This window comes from Oryctolagus cuniculus, chromosome 7 (genome assembly GCF_964237555.1).
Source record: "Oryctolagus cuniculus chromosome 7, mOryCun1.1, whole genome shotgun sequence".
Lineage (NCBI taxonomy): Eukaryota > Metazoa > Chordata > Mammalia > Lagomorpha > Leporidae > Oryctolagus > Oryctolagus cuniculus.
This window is the reverse complement of record NC_091438.1, coordinates 105,442,316-105,461,728: the sequence shown is the minus strand read 5'-3', so window position 1 is coordinate 105,461,728 and position 19,413 is coordinate 105,442,316. Positions and strand designations below refer to the sequence as shown.

General features: G+C 40.0%; 1 protein-coding gene and 1 long non-coding RNA gene across 22 annotated transcripts in view; one reads left to right on the top strand and one right to left on the bottom strand.

The window, feature by feature from the left end:
- C7H1orf141 (chromosome 7 C1orf141 homolog) overlaps window positions 1-19,413 on the bottom strand; it is a 67,198-nt gene that overhangs the window by 20,828 nt on the left and 26,957 nt on the right. For 16 of the 21 annotated variants that reach the window (XM_051856372.2, XM_051856375.2, XM_070078300.1 and 13 more), the window contains 3 exons: window positions 13,226-13,338; window positions 4,681-4,748; window positions 281-449 (listed from right to left, as the gene is read on the bottom strand). In XM_051856372.2, coding sequence (XP_051712332.2) covers window positions 281-449; window positions 4,681-4,748; window positions 13,226-13,338 — 350 coding nt within the window. Of the gene's footprint in view, window positions 1-280; window positions 450-4,680; window positions 4,749-13,225; window positions 13,339-17,195; window positions 17,333-19,413 lie in introns of all 21 variants that reach the window. The other 5 variants (XM_070078310.1, XM_070078312.1, XM_070078313.1 and 2 more) reach the window with 3 other exon arrangements.
- The window catches only part of LOC138850636 (uncharacterized), a 22,628-nt gene continuing 3,559 nt past the window's right edge, over window positions 345-19,413 (top strand). Inside the window, exon 1 of the long non-coding RNA XR_011390672.1 lies at window positions 345-472. This is a non-coding gene — a long non-coding RNA (uncharacterized lncRNA). The remainder of the gene's footprint in view (window positions 473-19,413) is intronic.

The window sequence follows — 19,413 nt, the reverse complement described above, 5'->3', positions numbered from 1 at the left end:
TGTCTCCTTTTTTTCTGTAACTCTACGTTTTGAAATAACAAAATAAATATTTTAAAAAAATAGAACAAGAAGAAGAAGGACTGGAAAGAGCTTATATGCCAATGTAAGGAATCTGAACTTTACCACTTTTGTCATACAGTGTCTTCATCTGCTTTTAAGTAAGAAAATATGGTGAATGTTCAAAAATAGTACTTGATTCCAGGTTTCCTTCAAGCTTACATCCTAAATTTGGATGCAGTTAACTTTCAGTTATTTCAATATAAACATGCAATTTGATTACCTGTGCATGAAACAGAGCCTTTTTCCTTTTCACAGGTGTTAGTGTGGGAGCTGAGTACAGGAGACAAGACTGTAGAACCGCAGGACCTTCCACAGGCGTGTAGAGGCTGGGAATATAGAACACGCAAGGGCTCCGCATTTTCCAGATGAACAGCAAACGAAATGAAAAACTATCGCAGAAATTATTTTTATTGTGCGTATATTTAAAAATCGTTTTACTTGATAATTCATATTTGGAATGTTTAATTATGGTAACTAACAGCTGTCTGGCTCATTTAATGCTTTCAAATATAATGCTATATTTTATTCTCAAAAATTCCCTATGAGACAGACATGATCACTACTACTTTATGGATAACAAAGCAAGCCTGCAGAAGGAAAAGGGCAGGCATCTGGCGCAGTAGTTAGAAACTGCTTGGGACAGTTACATTTCATTTTGCTGTGCCTGGGTGCAAGGCCTGACTCCACTTACGGCTCCAGCTTCCTACTAGTACACACCCTGGGAGATAACAGGTGACAGCTCCAGCAGTGGGTCCCTGCATTCCATGTGGGAAACCTGGGCTGAGTTCCAGGCTTCTGGCTTCTGCCTGGCCCAGCCATGGTTTTTGCAGGCATTTTGAGGGTAAACCAGTGGATGGAAGATTTCTCTTCACCTCTATCTGTCTTACAGCTTCTAATCCAGCTTCCTGCTAATGTGTTGGAAGGCAGCAGAGATGACTCAAGTGTTTCTGCCCCTGACACACAGATGGAGTTTCTGGCTCCTGGGTTTGGCCTGTCCCAGCCATGGCTACGCAGGTTCTTAGGGATTGAGTCCACAGTTTCTCTCTCTGCCTTTCAAGTAAATGAATAAAAATAAACATTTTTAAAAATTGAATCATCGTTACACAATAGAATGGTATTTTTCACTGTTTTGAAGGCTAGGAAGTCCAGCCTTCAGATAAAGGCACTGGCAGAGTTGCTGTCTGGTGAGGGTCCATGCTCTGTTCCACAGGTGAACCCTTGTCATGCTTCACATGGCAAGAAGTGGCAAACAATTCCCTTACACGGCTCTTCTAAGGTCCCTAATTCTGTTCTAGAGATGTTCAGCCCTTCTGACTGAATCACATCCCTAAAGCCCATCTCTTAATGCCATCACATTTATAATTAAACTTCCAAATGTGAATTTCAGAAGGACACATTCCAACCACCTAACAACCAGATAGGATAAAAATTAGCAACTTCAAAGATACATATCATGATCAACAAAAAGAACACCTGGTACCAGCAGGAACATGTAACTTAAGAAACTAAAAGAACATAAGAAAATGAACTCTAATATCTTTGGAAATTTTTTGAGAACAAATGTGACAGGATTTTATAGGGGAGATAAACAACCACAGAGTTTTAGAAACATTTGGAAGTGAAAATATGACCGCTGAAGAAAAGTGCAGAAAAAGGACTGAAAAAGGAAACTGAGAAATTTCTCATAATGAAGGGCAAACTTTCAGAGACAAAAAAATCTCAAAAAGCATTTTAGAAAATACGTCCAATGAATCTAATATCTTATCGGCAGAAAATAGGAAAAGTAGTAAAGATGAAATTATCCAGAAATAATAAAAAGACTCTTAAGGCCTAAAGAAAGATATTTGGCTGTACAGCTGGTCCATGAGCAATGAATAGCATAATTTGAAATAAAATAGCCAAACCTAGGCAATGATGAAGACATTTCAGAGCAACACTGATAAAGACAAGATCTTAAGAGTTTCTAGAAAAAAAATGAGGTTACTTTCAATGATTAAGAACTTTTCATAACAACATTAAATTACGGCAGTGGAACAATATCTTTTAAAAGTTAAAGGAAAAATGAGTTTGAAGCCTAATGCTACTCAGCCAACTTATTAATCCAGTATATTGGAAAGAAGAAATACTCTCTAAGATATTCATGTTCCATTTCTTGGAAAGCTTATTGAGTACATATTCTAGGAAAATAAAGATTAAATCCAAGAAGAAATAAGAAGACATGGGATACTAGACTCTGGAAAACTAAGCCACGTAACAAACATAAGGAATTAAATGTAATGGGTCAAATGTGGAACAAGAAGTCATTGGGCCCTATACGAACTCAAGAGGCTCCCATAGCCTTGGCAGCTCATGACAAGAGCCTCAGGTGATTACTGACATCATAAATAAGAGTGTCAATTGTTAAATCAACAACAGGAGCCACTGTACATTTACTCCCCATGTAGGATATCTGTCCTTAAAGTGTTGTACTATGTGAATTTACGGCATAACTAGTACTCAAACAGTACTTTATACTTTGTGTTTCTGTGTGGGTGCAAACTGTTGAAATCTTTACTTAGTATATGCTAAATTGATCTTCTGTATATAAAGATAATTAAAAATTAATCTTGATGTGAATGGGGTGGGAGAGGGAGTAGGAGAAGGGATGGTTGCGGGTGGGAGGGAGGTTATGGGGTTGGGGGAAGCCTCTATGATCCAAAAGCTGTACTTTGGAAATTTATATTTATTAAAAGAAAGGCTGGCACCGCCGCTAACTTGGCTAATCCTCCATCTGTGGCGCCAGAACCCCAGGTTCTAGTCCTGGCTGGGGTGCCGGTTCTGTCCCGGTGGCTCCTCTTCCAGTCCAGCTCTCTGCTGTGGCCCAGGAAGGCAGTGGAGGATGGCCCAAGTGCTTGGGCCCTGCACCCGCATAGGAGACCAGGAGGAAGCACCTGGCTCCTGGCTTTGGATCGGCGCAGCACGCCGGCTGTAGCAGCCATTTGGAGAGTGAACCAAAGGAAAAGGAAAACCTTTCTCTCTGTCTCTCTCTCTCTAACTCTGCCTGTCAAAAAAAAAAAAAAAAATTAAAATATAAAAAAAAAAAGTTAAAAAAAAAAACTAAGCCACGTAACAAATGTAAGGAGGCTTAAATGTAATGGGTCAAGACTGGAATGAAGTGCATTCGATAGAGAGAATGAGTAAGAAATGTGACCATGTTCACACGGGGTGAGAAAGTTACAGCTTCCACTCTGGAGACTGAAGATCTTGATGTTAACAGAGCATGCACCAGATGGCTGGGTTCTTCCTAGATCTGCCACGCACGATGTGATCTGGGGCAAGATGTTTATGTTCTTTGTGTCTCTTTTTCCTCATCAGAGAATAAAGGTAATCGTACCTACTCTGTTGGGTTGTTGAGAGTGTAATCATCCTTGAATAGGTTCTTGAAACATGCAAGCACTTCTTATATGTTGATATTCAGTGTTATTATAATTCTCTAAGAAAAAGAAAGGCAACTAGAAATTTCAGGGGGAGAAGGAAACCTCAAAGTGTAGGAAATGATCAGATCAGCTGTTGTGGCATAGTGGGTAAAGCTGCCACCTTTGACACCAGCATCGCATAGGGGTGCCGGTTCAAGACCCGGCTGCCCTTCTTCCAATCCAGCTCTTGCTGATGTGCCTGGGAAAGCAGCAAAGGATGGTCTGAGTTCTGAGGCCCTTGCTACCCATGTGGAAGACCCAGAGGAAGCCAGGAGCAGGAGCCAAGAACCAGGAGCTTCATCCGGGTCTCCCAAGTGGATGCAGAGGCCCAAGGACTCAGGCCATCCTCCGCTGCTTTACCAGGTGCATTAGCAGAGACATGGATCAGAAGTGGAGCAGCCAGGACCGGTGCCCATATGAGATGCCTAACCTGCAGGCTGGGGCTTTAACCCACTGTGCCACAATGCCAGCCTCATCAGTTCTCTGTTTTAAAAAATTATTTTTTGTTTGAAGTCCAGAGTAACACATGCACACACGCACACACACACACACACAGTATGTTCCCATCCACAGACCTACTCCTCCAGATGCCCACAAAACAGCGAGAACTGGGTCAGTTTGAAGCCAGGAGCTTGGGACTCAATCTGGGTCTTCCATGTCGGAGGCAGAAAATTGACCTATCACCTTCTACCTCCCACGGTGCGTATTTGCTGGAAGCTGGTATTGGGAGTGCAGCTGGGACTCAAACCCAGGCATTCCTACATGGAATGTGGGCATTCCAAGTGGCATCCTAACCGCTTGTTCAAAAAGCTTCTCCAGTAGCATTTAAACCTGTTTATAGTAGTCATTATTGCAATTATATACTTTGATTAACTGTAGCTGCTTAAAAATGGTATTAACTACATATTATAAGATTAACAAATGATGTACATTTTATATAATAAAGTAAGATGTTTATGCATTTATAGTTTTATCTGAAGAAAAAACATCTTTATATTATCTATACAAAGTAGAGTCTTACGTAATATCAGAGCTGAAATAATTTTAAAATTTTATGCCTTTGAATCCAAAATCTATTTTAATTTGAGATTTATAGAGGTATGTGTACAATTATTAAGGCCAATCTGAATTTCTGCTAATTATAAGTATACAGAACTAAACCTACCTCAGGTGTATCCTTAAGATAATGAAAAAGTTCAACAGATCTTGATTTTAGATTTTCTTCTATTTTTTCTAAAGAAAAATAATCCAAACATAAGTATTTCATAACCTTAGACTACATCTAGCCAAACTCAATCAACCATTTTCTGGTAGTCATCAATCAACCATTACTAGTAGTAAACTATTCAGAAATACAGTTTAATATTCTTCTTTTTTTATGTATATATTGTTTGTATTGCTTTTACATTTTAGAGTTCAATCTATTCTAAAATGATTTGCCTTAAAATGAATTTTATTAACAGATACATAATTGTATTGTATAACGTTTTCTTCTTGGGCAAAAAATAGATGCAAGTTTTTTATTTAACTGATAAGCAAAGGAGCCAATGCTGCAGTGCTGTAGGTTAAGCCAGTGCTTACAATGCCAGTATCCCACATTGGAGCACTGGTTCAAGTCCTGGCTGTTTTGCTTCTGATCCAGCTCCCTGGTAATGTGACTAGGAAAACAGAATAAGATGACCCAAGTACTTGGACCCCTTCCACCACATGGGAGACCTGGATGGAGTTCCAGGCTTCAGCCTTTGGTGTTGCATCGCCCCAACCATTGTGGCCACTGGGGAGTGAATCAGGGGATGGAAGATCTCTTTCTGTCTCTCCTTTTTTCTCTTTCATGCTACCTTTCAAATAGATAAAATAAATCTATTTTTTTTGGAAAAGCTGATAAGCAAAGAGAGAGAAAGCTTCCATCTGCTGGTTTACTTCATAATGCCAGGGATAGACTGGGGCTAGGGAGGAGCCAGGAGTGCGATCCTGGTCTCTCATAAGTGCGGCAGGAACCCAACAATTTGAACCATCACTATTACCTCTCAGAGTCTGCATTGGTGGGAAGCAGGGGCAAGAGCCAGAGCTGGGAATCAAACTCAGGTACTTCAACATAGAATGGGACATTTCAACTTTTAGGCTAAATGCCCACTCAAATAAAAGTAGGTTTTTAAATATTGTGGAATCATACATATTTTTCAAAGGAATCTTTTGATTAATTCATTTGAAAAAAAATAATTCCCTCTACCTGCACTTTCACACCCCCAATTATGAATTTTATAAACTTGGATTATCACCTAAGGAATTTTCTTTTTTCTTTTGTTTTTAAGATTTATTTATTTATTTGAAAGTCAGAGTTACACAGAGAGAGAAGGAGAGGCCAAAAGAGAGAGGGAGGTCTTCCATCCGCTGGTTCACTCCCCAATTGGCTGCAACAGCTGGAGCTGCGCCAATCTGAAGCCAGGAGCCAGGAGCCTCTTCTGGGTCTCCCACGTGGGTGCAGGGGCCCAAGGACTTGGGCCATCTTCTACTGCTTTCCCAGGCCATAGCAGAGAGCTGGATCGGAAGTGGAGCAGCCAGGACATGAACCAGCGCCCATATGGAATGACTTGCACTACAGGCGGTGGCTTTACCCGCCAAGCCACAGCACCAGCCCCCAAGGAATTTTCTTAAAGGATAGCGTAGGACTTGAGCATACAGAGTAAGGCTTTAGCAAACTTAAATCCAAATCACACTTTTTTGTAAGTTATGTGCCTTAGAAAATTTGTGTTACCTCTCTGAGCCTTACTTTCCTCTCTGTTAATTGGAAATAACAGTATTTACAAGATTAAATAAGAGACATAACGGGCTGGTGCTGTGGCGCAGTAGGCTAATCCTACTGGCTGCTCCTCTTCCAGTCCAGCTCTCTGCTGTGGCCTGGGAAAGCAGTAGAAGATGGCCCAAGTGCCTGGGCCCCTGCACCCACATGGGAGCTCCTGGCTTCAGACTGGCCCAGCTCTGACCATTGCAGCCATTTGGTGAGTGAACCAGCGGAAGGTAGACTTTTCTCTGTGTCTCTCCCTCTCACTGTCTGTAACTCTACCTCTCAAATAAACAAATAAAATTTTATAGAGACAGAACAAGCAATATGGAATCTGGTACTCACTCAACCAACAGCTACGTGTTCATCACCTACTTTATTCCCGACACTGGTGCTGGACCCTGGACTAAGAGTCCTGCCCAATGATGTGTATATTTTACTGGGTAAAGTAGAAAATAAATAAGTAAAAAGACGAAAGAGTGTACAATGAAATACATGCTGTGCCAGAAATGAACACATTTTGGTGAAGGAGAACAATAAAAAGGGGTACCATTTATACAAGGAAGTCAGAGAGGAGCTTTCCTAACAGATGACATTTAATGAAAACATGCAAATGAGGAGAAAGCTATGTGAATAAGGAGTGCGAATCTAGGCAAGCGGCAGCCTGGCAGCTGCACTGAAAGGTGGCTAGAAAAGATTAAGTGAAGTGCGGGAAAGCACAAGTGAGACTGAATATACAAGCGAAGGTCATAATATATAGGATCTTTGTAAGAACAGGTTTCATACTAAGTGCAGTGAGAAGTCACTGAAAGGGATTTAATTAGGAGATGATGAAACAGCTTTAAAAAGATCATGGTGAATTTAGAAAAGAAAACGAACCAGAGAGTTCTGCTGCCATTATTAAGGGCCAGATAATTAGTACCAGGCTTCCTTGTGAAGGCAGCTAAAAAAGCTAGACAGAATATTTTTAAAAAACCTAAAGAGGGGCTGGCACTGTGGCCTAGCATGTTAAGCCACCAACTTCAATGTCTGCATCCCATACGGGTGTTGGTTCATATCCTAGCTGCTCCATTTCCAATCCAGCTTCCTGCTAATGTGCCTAGGAAAGCAGTGGAGGATGGCCCAAGTGCCTGGGCCTCTGCTCCCATGTGGGAGACCTGTAGGAAACTCCTGACTCCTGGCCTCAGCCTGGCTCCATTCTGCTGTTGTGGTCACTTAGGGAATGAACCAGCAGATGGGAGATTTCCTTGTCTCTCTGTCTCTGTCTCTGTCTCTCTCTGTAACTCTGCCATTTGAATAAATAAATAAATCTAAAACAAAACAACTACACACACACACACACACCTAGAGCATCCAGGAGCTGAAAGCTGATAACAGATTTGGTAAGAAGGTAAGAACTTAGATATTTAAGTCCCACAAACAAAGCCACATTTACCCTGAGAGTATTTGTGATATGAAAGTAAGCTCAGGTTTTGGAAACCTCATGGACTGAAATACACAAAAACTAAAACAAGACCAAAGATTCAGAAGTGAGATATTGAAATGATTTTCCCTCCTGACCTCCTCCCCAAAGAAAGCCACAGGCACTCATTTTACCTGGAATTCCAAAGGGTTATAACCTTATGGTAAGAGAATACCAGAAGAAATATGAGTGTGTGTGTGTGTGTGTGTGTGTGTGTGTGTGTGTAGGACTGAAGTTAGCACTCCTGCCAACTGGGAGTTCCAGGAAAATAAATGCCATGAATGTGGGCTAAGGAATGTTTTGACAAGTATTGCTTCTAGATATCTGAAAGAAATCATAAAAATCTTCTCTGTAGTAAGGTCCCATCATCTTAGTCTTCAAATTGTTTCCAAATAGTGTCCAGCACACATTCAAATATAATAAGGTACATAAGGAAATATGACATTACAAAAGTGAACCACCAGAAAGCAGACAATACAGACACAAAGATTGCAAGTGTCAGACATAGATATACCTACCATGTTCACACAGCAAGAAATAAGTCTGGAAATAGCTAAAGCAATAAAAGTCATAAAGCACATTTAGGAAAGATATGTTCTTAACATATTTTTTATATTTTTTCTCCAGAAGCAATTGATTTGTTGCAACAGAAGAAAAAATGGAAATGTAGACCAGAGATCAGAAGAAAGAATTAGGAATTTATCAGAGAAAGACACAGAGAGGAAAAATGCAGAGAGGCGGGCAGGAGACAACAGAGACCTCAGTAAAGTTTAATACACATTTCACCATTGTTCCATAAAGAGGAGGCAAGAATTAAATATAGAGGATTTTTTTTAAGAAATATGACAGAATTTTTCAGAATCGATCAGTTACCAAGTCTCAATAAATTTGCAAGTCTCAATAAATCCTAAGCAAAATAAGTAAAAGTCAGTTAATTACTGCACATAACATAGTGGAAATACATAAAAGAAAGAAAAGAGGATAACCTATTGCCTTGAAAGAAATGGCAGTTAAGCTAATTTGTCAATGGCAACAATGGAAGCCAAAAAATAGAACAGTACTTTCAGTGTGTGTAAAAGAAAAGAATTTCCAGCCCACAATTAAATATTCAACAAAATATTCTTATGGGATCAAAATGAAATAAAGACTCTTTGGATAAAAATTGAGAAAGCGTACCACAAGAAGATATGCACTAAAGGGGAAAAAAAGATGCATTATATAAAGACAGAGAAACAAAAATCTAATGGAACATAGACTGTGTAAATAAAGTTATGTTTTAGTATTTAAAATATATTGAAAAAAAGACCTAAATGAAAGATCTCTGATAGTGAGATCCCAGTGGAAAGAACAGGTCATCAAAGAAGGAGGTACCTTTCTCTGAAGGGAGGAGAGAACTTCCACTTTGACTATGACCTTGTCTAAACAAGATAAGAGTCGGAGAACTCAAGGGGCTTCCATAGCCTTGGAAACTCATGACTGGTGCATAGGGAGATTACTGATGCCATAAACAAGAGTGTTAATTTGTAAAGTCAACAACAGGAGTCACTGTGCACTTACTCCTCATGTAGGATCTCTGTCCTTAATGTGCTGTACAGTGTGATTTAATGCTAATGTTAGTACTCAAACAGTATTTATCCCTTTGTGTTTCTATGTGGGTGCAAACTGTTGAAATCTTTACTTAATGTATGCTAAACTGATCTTCTGTATATAAGAGAAATGAAAATGAATCTTGATGTGAATGGAAGGGGAGAGGGAGAGGGAAAGTGGAGGGGTGCGGGTGGGAGGGAAGTTATGGGGGGGGAAGCCATTGTAATCCATAAGCTGTACTTTGGAAATTTATATTCATTAAATAAAAGTTAAAAAAATATTGAATTAAAATTACAGCAGTAATAGAAAATCTGTAAAGGAATGAAATAATTTACATTCAGGCAACTGAATATTATTCAGTGATAAAAAGAAGTGAGCTATCAAGCCATGAACATGTGGAGTGGAAGAACTCTGACCACACATCACTCAGTGAAAGGAACATATCTGAAAAGGCTGCACACTCTTTGTGACACTCTGGGGAAAGTGGAAATCGTAGGAAAAAAACCAGAGTCTACCAGGGGTTGGGAAATAAGAAGGACAGAGTAAAGAGCAGTTTTAGAACCATGAAACTCTTCTGCATGATACTATAATGGTGAGTACATGCCATTCTCCATTTGTCAAAACCCATAGAATGTACAACATTAACAGTGAATCCTAGGGGTCGGTGCTGTGTCCAACTCCTGGGAATTTACCTAAGGGAAATTAAATCAGCATATGAAAGAGTTATGTACCCCCATATTTATTGCAGCTCAATTCATAATAACTAAGATATGGATTCAGCTGGCGCCACGGCTCACTTGGCTAATCCTCCACCTGCAGCACCAACACCCCGGGTTCTAGTCCTGGTTGGGGTGCAGATTCTATCCTGGTTGCTCCTCTTCCAGTCCAGCTCTCTGCTGTGGCCCGGGAAGGCAGTGGAGGATGGCCCAAGTGCTTGGGCCCTGCACCCGCCTGGAGACCAGGAGGAAGCGCCTGGCTCCTGGCTTCGGATTGGCGCAACACAACGGCCGTGGCATCCATTGCGGGGGGGGGGGGGACCAACGGAAAAGGAAAACCTTTCTCTCTGTCTCTCTCTCTCACTGTCTAACTCTGCCTGTCAAAAAAAAAAAAATATGGATTCGACCAAAATGTCTGTCAACCGAAGACTGGATAATGAAATTATGAGACATGTATACCATGGAATATTACACAGCAGTAAAAAAAAAAGAAATCCTGTCATTTGCAACAAAATGGATGCAACTGGAAACCATCTTATTTAGTGAAATAAGCCAGTTCCAAAAAGACAAATACCATATGTTCTCTGTGATCTGTGATAACTAAAAGGTCATCTATGGAACTGAAATTGACACTTTGAGATGCAATGATTTTGAACAACTCTTCTCTCTACTATTGAGGAGCAATTTTTTTTCTTTAATACTATTTGTTGAGCTCTTTGCTTGCTATAAAATTAATCATATGTGTATAAAATTAATTGAAAATAGATCTTAGTAAAAAATAAGATTGGGAATAGGAGAGGGAGGAGGAAGATGGGTAGGAGTGTGGGTGGGAGGGTGGGTACAGTGGGAAGAATCACTATGTTCCTAAAGTTGTACTTAAGAAATGCATGAAGTTTTATCCCTTAAATAAAAGGTTTCTGGGAAAAAAAGATACCTGTGCCACCATTTTTATAGCATAGCTGTTCACTATAGACAAAATATGGAATCAACTGAGGTGCCCATCATCAAATCATCAGATAAATAAAATGTTATACAGACACACACACACACACACACACACACACACAATATTATCCGTCTTTTAAAAATGAAATTCTACCATTGGAGGCAAAATGAATGCACCTGGAGGACATCATGCTGATTGAATTAAGCAGGACACAGAAAGACATACTCGTATGTGGGAACTAAAAATAAATAGATAAATAAAACAAAAAGGAAAGAAATGTCTGTGTGTATCACTATTGCTGCAAATATAGTTTTGTCAAATTTTGTTTTTATGTTTTTGTAAAATGAATGGTTCGGAATGTTATACTGCTATAGTTTTAATGATTTATGATGATTTTTAAATTTACTGTATATGGTTAAAGGAAAAAAAAACACTGGAACTAGGAATCCATTCCAGATCTTCCACATAGATCATAGGAACCCAATTACTTGAGCCATTATTGCATCTACCAGGTCTGCAATAGCAGGAAGCTGGAGTCAGGAGCCCCACTTGGATATCGAACACAGAGACTCCAATAAGGGATATGGGCATCCTAACTGGCCTCTTAACTGCAAGACCAAATACTGGATCCTTTACTTTATTTTTTTTTTTTACTTTTATTTAATGAATATAAATTTCCAAAGTACGGCTTATGGATTACAATGGCTTCCCCCCCATACCGTCCCTCCCACCCGCAACCCTCCCCTTTCCCACTCCCTCTCCCCTTCCAATCACATCAAGATTCATTTTCGATTCTCTTTATATACAGAAGATCAGTTTAGCATACATTAAGTAAAGATTTCAACAGTTTGCTCCCACACAGAAACATAAAGTGAAAAATAATAGATGATTTTTTAAATGATGATGAAATCAGATCAGACCTATTGTCATGTTTAATCCCAGTGAGAGTCAAGTTGGGAATTGATAATTTCTTCTTCTTCTTCTTTTTTTTTTTTTTTACAGAAGATCAGTTTAGTATACATTAAGTTAAGATTTCAACAGTTTGCACCCCCATAGAAACACAAAGTGAAGTATACTGTTTGAGTACTCGTTATAGCAGTAAGTCTCAATGTACAACACATTAAGGACAGAGATCCCACATGAGGAGTAAGTGCACAGTGACTCCTGTTGTTGACTTTACAAATTAACACTCTTGTTTATGGCATCAGTAATCTCCCTATGCACCAGTCATGAGTTTCCAAGGCTATGGAAGCCCCTTGAGTTCTCCGACTCTTATCTTGTTTAGACAAGGTCATAGTCAAAGTGGAGGTTCTCTCCTCCCTTCAGAGAAAGGTACCTCCTTCTTTGAAGACCTGTTCTTTCCACTGGGATCTCACTCACAGAGATCTTTCATTTAGGTGTTTGTTTTTTTTGTTTTGTTTTTGTTTGTTTGTTTGTTTGTTTGTTTTTGTTTTTGTTTTTGTTTTTTTTGCCAGAGTGTCTTGGCTTTCCATGCCTGAAATACTCTCATGGGCTTTTCAGCCAGATTGGAATGCCTTTAGGGCTGATTCTGAGGCCAGAGTGCTGTTTAGGACATCCTTTATTTTTTAATAATAACAAGGTAACTCTTAGGGTTGAGAACCAAGGAAGCTAAGGGAATTTCTTTCTAAAAGGAAAAAATCTCCTGTAAACACAAATATATTTCTATTCTTTGAATTGTCTAAAATATCCACTTTGATAAAGTGCCCATTTCTTCATGGTAAATTCTTCTTTCTTTTTTAAGGTTTATTTATTTGAAATTCAGTGTTACAGAGAGAGAGAGAGGGAGAGACAGAGAGAGGTCTTTGATCAACTGATTCACTCCCCAAATGGCCACATCAGCAGGGTCTGCACCAGGCCAAAGCCAGGAGCCAGGAGCTTCTTCCAGGTCTCCCACATGGGTGCAGGGACCTAAGCACTTGGGCTATTCTCTTCTGCTTTTCCCAGGCCATTACTAGGGAGCTGGATCAGAAGTGGATCAGCCTGGACTTAAACCTGCACCCCTATGAGATGCTGGCATAGAAGACAGCAGCTTAACCCACTGCGCCACAATGCCAACCCTAGTAAAATCTTCATTATAGCTCACATAAATGCTTTTGATGGAAAAAACTTTTCAATAATTTTTAATGCATACATTAATAATAATAAATAATAAAAATGATTTATTAATAAAGAAGCAAATGTTACAGAAGGCATTACCTATTGGCTTACTTTCTTCATTTTTTGTATTTGTTGGAACAAGGTGTGGTCCAAGGTTTGACTTTTCAAAATCATTCTTTCCAGGTTTATGCTCACATTTGAAAGAGACATGCCTGGGGAAAAAATAAGCCATAATAATAAGAGAATTTACAAAATGAATCTAAAAAATACATTTGGAGAAATAAATTTGGATAGTTTATTGATATGATCTATTAATATTTTATAGTCCAAATGTAAAACATTAAGACTGGTTAGGTAGGAGCCAAAAATATTAGTGATAGTCATTTGAAGTAGAGGGCAACAAGAAATCTCCAGACTGCTGGGACAGGACTGAGGGCACCCCAGGAAGCTATTACTCACAAGCTATTCACAAGTATTTCCCAGTGAAATACCTTGGAAAGTAGTTCAATGAGATCTAAGAGCTATTGCCCAATCTGAATGCAAGTGGCAAGACATAGAGTTAAGGATGGCTTAGACACCAGAATTATGGACCAGATATGATCACAGCTTTTATCTATTGCAAGCAGGAATTTTCCTCTTCTAACATCTTTAACTGGTGGAGTGGTTCATTTTAGGTAACCACCTGATTGGATTATTTTACCTAGAAAACCGGTAACTATTTCTGGGTGTGTCTGTGAGAATGTTTCCAGAAGAGACTGGCCTGTGAGTCAATGGATTAATAGGGGAAGAGCTACCTTCAACAGAGTGGGCACCATCCCATTAGCTTGGGATGGCTTCCTCTCTCTCCAAGAGCTGGGCTCCACGCTTCTCCATCCTTGAACATCAGAACTCCTGGGAGCTCTGCCCTTTGTACTCTAGGACTTAGACCAACAGCTTTCCAATCACTCCCTGTTCCCTGTTATACCAAATCTCACTGGGTCTTAGAAATAAATTCCAAATCTAACCACTTTCTTCCTCATTACTTCGACCTTAGCCCAAGATCCCATCATCTTTCACCTCAACTGCATCTGCACATCTCTCTCTTCTGTTTACTCTCCCTGCTCTCACTTTGGACTTGGACTGAGTCACACAGCCGCATCCTAGGTTCTAAGGCTCACAGCACCCTGTCAGGGGACTTCTAAGTCTCAAAAATCAGGTGAGCCAATTCCTCTATTAAATCTCCCATCTATATATGTATCTATATCCATATCTATATCTATACCATCCCTCTAGCACCTATCTATCATCTATCTCTATCTATCTATCTGTCTGTCTATCTATCTATCTATCTATCTATCTATCTATCTATTATACATCCATTTCTCTTATCTCTCTAGCCTATTGGTTCTATCACTCTGGAAGACCTTACACAACTGGCTAATGATGTTTTATAGTGATAGTATATCAGCATAGACATGTCTGTTGGCTGAAATGATCAGAACTGAGATGGAGAATCAAAGTTAAAAGGGTTGACCCAGAAGCAATCTGAATTGACTGCTTGGCAGGCTGCTCTTTGGCTACAGGCTCTGTACTTTTCTTACAGGGCGGGTACATACACTGGGTTAAGTTTAAACAAGACTGCTTTATGTAGTTGTCAATCACGTTAAAAACCAGGATGAAAATCTGGTAAACGTCTTGGTTATTGATTAAAGTGCTGTGGCATAGCAGGTAAAGCTGCTTCCCGCAGTGCCAGCCTCCCATATAGGCACCAGTTTGAGTCCTGGCTGCTCCTCTTCCCATCCAGCTCTCTGCTATGTACTGGGAAAGAAGTAGCAGATGGCCCAAGTCCTTTGGTCCCAGCACCCACGTGGGAGACCTGGAAGAAGCTCCTAGCTCCTGGCTTCAGATTAGCACACTTCTGGCTGTTGCAGCCAACTGGGGAGTGAACCAGCCAATGGAAGACCTCTCTCTCTCTCTCTGCCTCTCCTCTCTCTGTGTAACTCTGACTTTCAAGTAAATAAATAAGTCTTTTTTAAAAATTGTAAAAAGAGGTATAGTACATTTCTGCACTGGATATTATCTATATGTGAAGAGGCAAGCAATGGAGTTTTTCAGACAAAGGGATTGTCAATCATTTTTCCTTTAAGGGCCCTAAGAGAGAGAGCTTCCTCCATCTCAAATGGTGGGGGATGCTTCCCGGGTCACAGAATTTGTGAAAAGTCATGTTACTTGGGGGACTGACTTCAAAGCATCTTCATAGCATAGCTCGTGTCTCAGCCGACTTAGGCCTCTGCAGTCACCACTCCACAGTGACGTTCACCCATCTGACCTCTAAATGCAGCACCCCCCATAACTCAGTCCTGAGACTTCACTCACCTTAGCTGACATCATCAAGTCCTACACCTTTAAATATCACTTATAAACAGGTATCTCCACATTTGTAGCTCAATGCCAAAGTCTTTCCTGAACTTCAATTTTAAATGCGACTGCCTACATGACTCCTGCAGTTAGAGGTAATTTCACACTTAACATATTCAGAACCAAATTTCTATTCCATCCCTTCCCACTCAGTTTCTTATCCTGGTTTCCACAGCTTCTTTCCATCATAGGCTTGGGCCATAAGGTTTTCAAGCATCTTTTCTTTTTCTTTCTCTTTCTCTCATTTCTCACTTTCAATCCACCAGAAAAATCTCACAGAATCTCGGAAACGCGTTTCAGATCCAGTCACCTCTCTCCTCATTGCTTTTGCCTGGTCCAAGGTCCCTTCATAGTTCATCAGAAGTGCTTCTGTTGTCTCTAGCTGTCTTCTATTTCTCCCAGCTATCACTCCTGTCTCCAGTATCATATTCGCAATGCACTCTTAGTGATACTTGTAAATGCATGATTATTGTTTCCTTTCAAATGTTTCCTATCAGACTCCAGAATCCAAATTCTGCCAGGCAGAAACTGTTTCTATGTCGAAGAACTGCCACCGAATGTCCCTTCAGGCTTCTCAGTGCCGAGCCGCTGTCACCTTCACTTCCACGGGGAGCAGCGTAGCCCAGCTGTTCGGTGTAGGGAAAGGACCACCTAAGGATCTTGGCACTTTCCCTGTCATCTGCCTGTAATATTCTCCCCGAGGTGTTGATATGCTTACTCATACACTTTTTAAACCTTTGCTACTTTCTACTTCTTCAAAAAGGCCTTAAATCCTCCTTCCCATCTAAAATAGGAATCCCTGTGTACCTTAATTTTACTATATTTTTCTTAATAGCATTTATCACAAGCAGATTTGTATTATACATTCATTTGTTCACTTGGTTTATTTTCTATTTTCCCTTTATCCAAAGTGTAACTCTGAGGACATAATCTGTGTCTGTTTTTCAAAAAATATATATTTATTTGTGTATTTTAAAGGCACAAAGACAGAGAGAGCGAGAGAGAGAGAGAGAGAGGATTTTCCATCCCCCAATGTTTCAATGATGGACCACATATACAATGGTGGTCCCATGAGATTATGCTGTGTAGTTACATCACAGCCACCTTAGTCTGAGTAGATATACTCTATGGTTGCACAACAAGAAAAATCACCTAATGACATTCTTTCTCAAAATAAATCTTGTCATTTAGTGATGTATGATTGTAATCTTAAAATTTCTGAGTTTCTGGCTTATTTCTTTGGATTGCTCAGCAATTAATTTAATCTTGATAAAATAATTCTCTGTTCCCTTCAAAAATATTTTATTTTATGTGCTTATTTAGTATTGTTGGGAAGCATTTCTAGAATAATGTGCTATACTGGTGAGAATGGGCATTGTTCTATTTCTATCTTAACAGGAATTGGTCAAGGGCTCCACCGCAAGGATGATGATGGCTGTACAGTGCCATTACAGCCTGATAAAACCACCCTAAGTGAAAGCATTACAAGTCAAAAATGCATTTACTGGGGCGAATGCTGTTTCTCAGTGAATTAAACCTGTGCCCTGTAGCGCCAGCATCCCATACAGGCACCAGTTCCAGTACTGCCTGCTCTACTTCCAATCCAGCTCCCTGCTAATGCACCTGGGAAAGCAGCAGAGGATAACCCAAGTACTTGGGCCCATGCACTCACATTGGGAGACTTGAAAGAAGCTCCTGACTCCTGGCTTTGGCCAGGCCCAGCCCTGGCTCTTGCAGCCATTTGTGGGGTGAATCAGCAGATGGAGGATTGATCTCTGTCTCTCCTTCTCTCTCTCTCCATAATTCTGCCTTTCAAATAAATAAATACATCTTTTTAAAAATGCATTTAATATGGCTAAATTACTAAACATCATAGCTTAGCCTAGTCAAGCATCATGAAAAAATACTGTACTGCTTTTGCTAGCTTGGGAAAAAAGCAAAATTCAAAAAACTACATTTTCCACTTAATATATATTGCTTTTGCACCATCTTAAACTCAAAAGTTCTCAAGTTGAACCACTGTAAGTCAAGGACCATCTATATAGCCTTTATAAGGCGGTAATATTTTGTTATTATCTTACCATTTTTCCCATACATTTGCAGAGCGCATGGAGATATTCAGATGTGAATTTCCTTATGGTGAACCAAAAAGCATAGGCTTTGGAGTTGGACCTTTGCATCTTGACTTTGACTATGTGAACTCCTACAGTATATTGACTTCTCTGAAAGCCAGTTTCTCATATGCCAAGTAAGGGTGGTATCTACTGCTAGGGATGGTTTTAAGAACTTTTAAAATAAAATTTAGAAATTGTCCTGCAAAATGTCTGGGACATACTAAATGGTCAGTAAAGATAATTTTCTGAAATTTACTTCACTTAGTCATAATAGAGTAATACTAATTTAACATAATGTTAGATCAAATTTTTAAAGTTCTTATTTATTTGTTTATTCATTGGAAAGGTAGATTGAGAGAGAGAGGAGGAGAGACAGAGAGATATCTTCCATCTGCTGGCTCATTCCTCTAAATTCCCTTAAGTAGCTGGGGCTAGGCGAAGCAAAAGCCAGGGGCCAAGAATTCCATTAAGATCTCCCATATGGGCGGCAGGAACTCAAGTACTTGGGCCGTGGGCCATCATCTGCTGCCCCCCAAGTGCATTAGCAGGAAGCCAGACCAGAAGTGGAAGTGAGCCTGTATCCTAGGCTCTACAATATAGGATGCGGGTGTCTTGAGCTACAGCTTAACCTACTGCACCATAATACCTGCCTCTCCATGTTTTTAAGTGGTATTTATCCTGTTGCCTTAAAATTGGTGACTAGTGACTGTTTTACTTCACAGCTGAGTAAAAAGAAACAGCCAGTACCCCATGTTCTACAAAGATCCACCAATATTTGGGGCTATACATTCTCTTATGCCTCCAAATAACAGGAAATCATGGTGAAAGAAAAAAGAAAAATGTCAGTATTATAAGCAATTGACCTAATTACAGTCATATGTAGTTATTTACTCTCTTTTCAATAAGGATGGGGACAGGGCTGCTTCCTCCACAAAGTTAAAGAAGGAATTTCCAAAGAATATTTTATAAAGACTAGTGCTAGCAAGGGGTGGGCTTTGGCACAGCAGTTAAGATGCACTTGGGACTTCCACATCCCATATTAGAGTGCCCGGTGTGAGTCTCAACCCCTGCATTTCCGATCCAACCTCCTACTAATATATATTCTGGAAAGGCAGAAGATGATGAAGTACTTGTATTCCAGCTACCCACATGAAAGACCCAGAAGGAGTCCCTGACCTGGTCAAGCCCTAACTATTGCAGACATTTGGGAGTGAACCAGTGGATGGAGGATTCTCTCTCTCTCTCTGGCTGTCTATTGCTGCCTCTATGCCTTTGAAATAAAATGAAAATAAATAAATCAAAACTATTCTAAAATACTAGTGCCAGCAAAATAAGGAGACTGACAGCTCATTCCCTCAGTTGCACATATGTTAGATGGTACATGTGCTAATGTGCTCCATGTCCAGCTATCTGAAAAGAAGTTTGGCAGCAGTGAGGGTACAAGCAGAGCACAATGCAGCCCACTGTTTGGTATGACAAAGATGTTGGAGTTTCTGGAGGTGGATGGAGGGAGGTAAAGACTTAATGCCTGTATTCCTTTCACAAAACTCACATATTTACCCAGGATCTAGAGGTGAAACATTTAGTGGGTAATTAGGTAATACAGGTATAGCCCCTGAATGGGACTGTACCCTTATGAGAAGGGTCAAGTGAAAGATAAACTAGCTCACTGCTAATTCCTTTTGCCAAAGACACCTAGCCTGACAGTCAGCAATCTGGGTGGTGTAGTGGAAAAATAACCCAAACCTGATTACTAACTCAATATCCATTTGACCC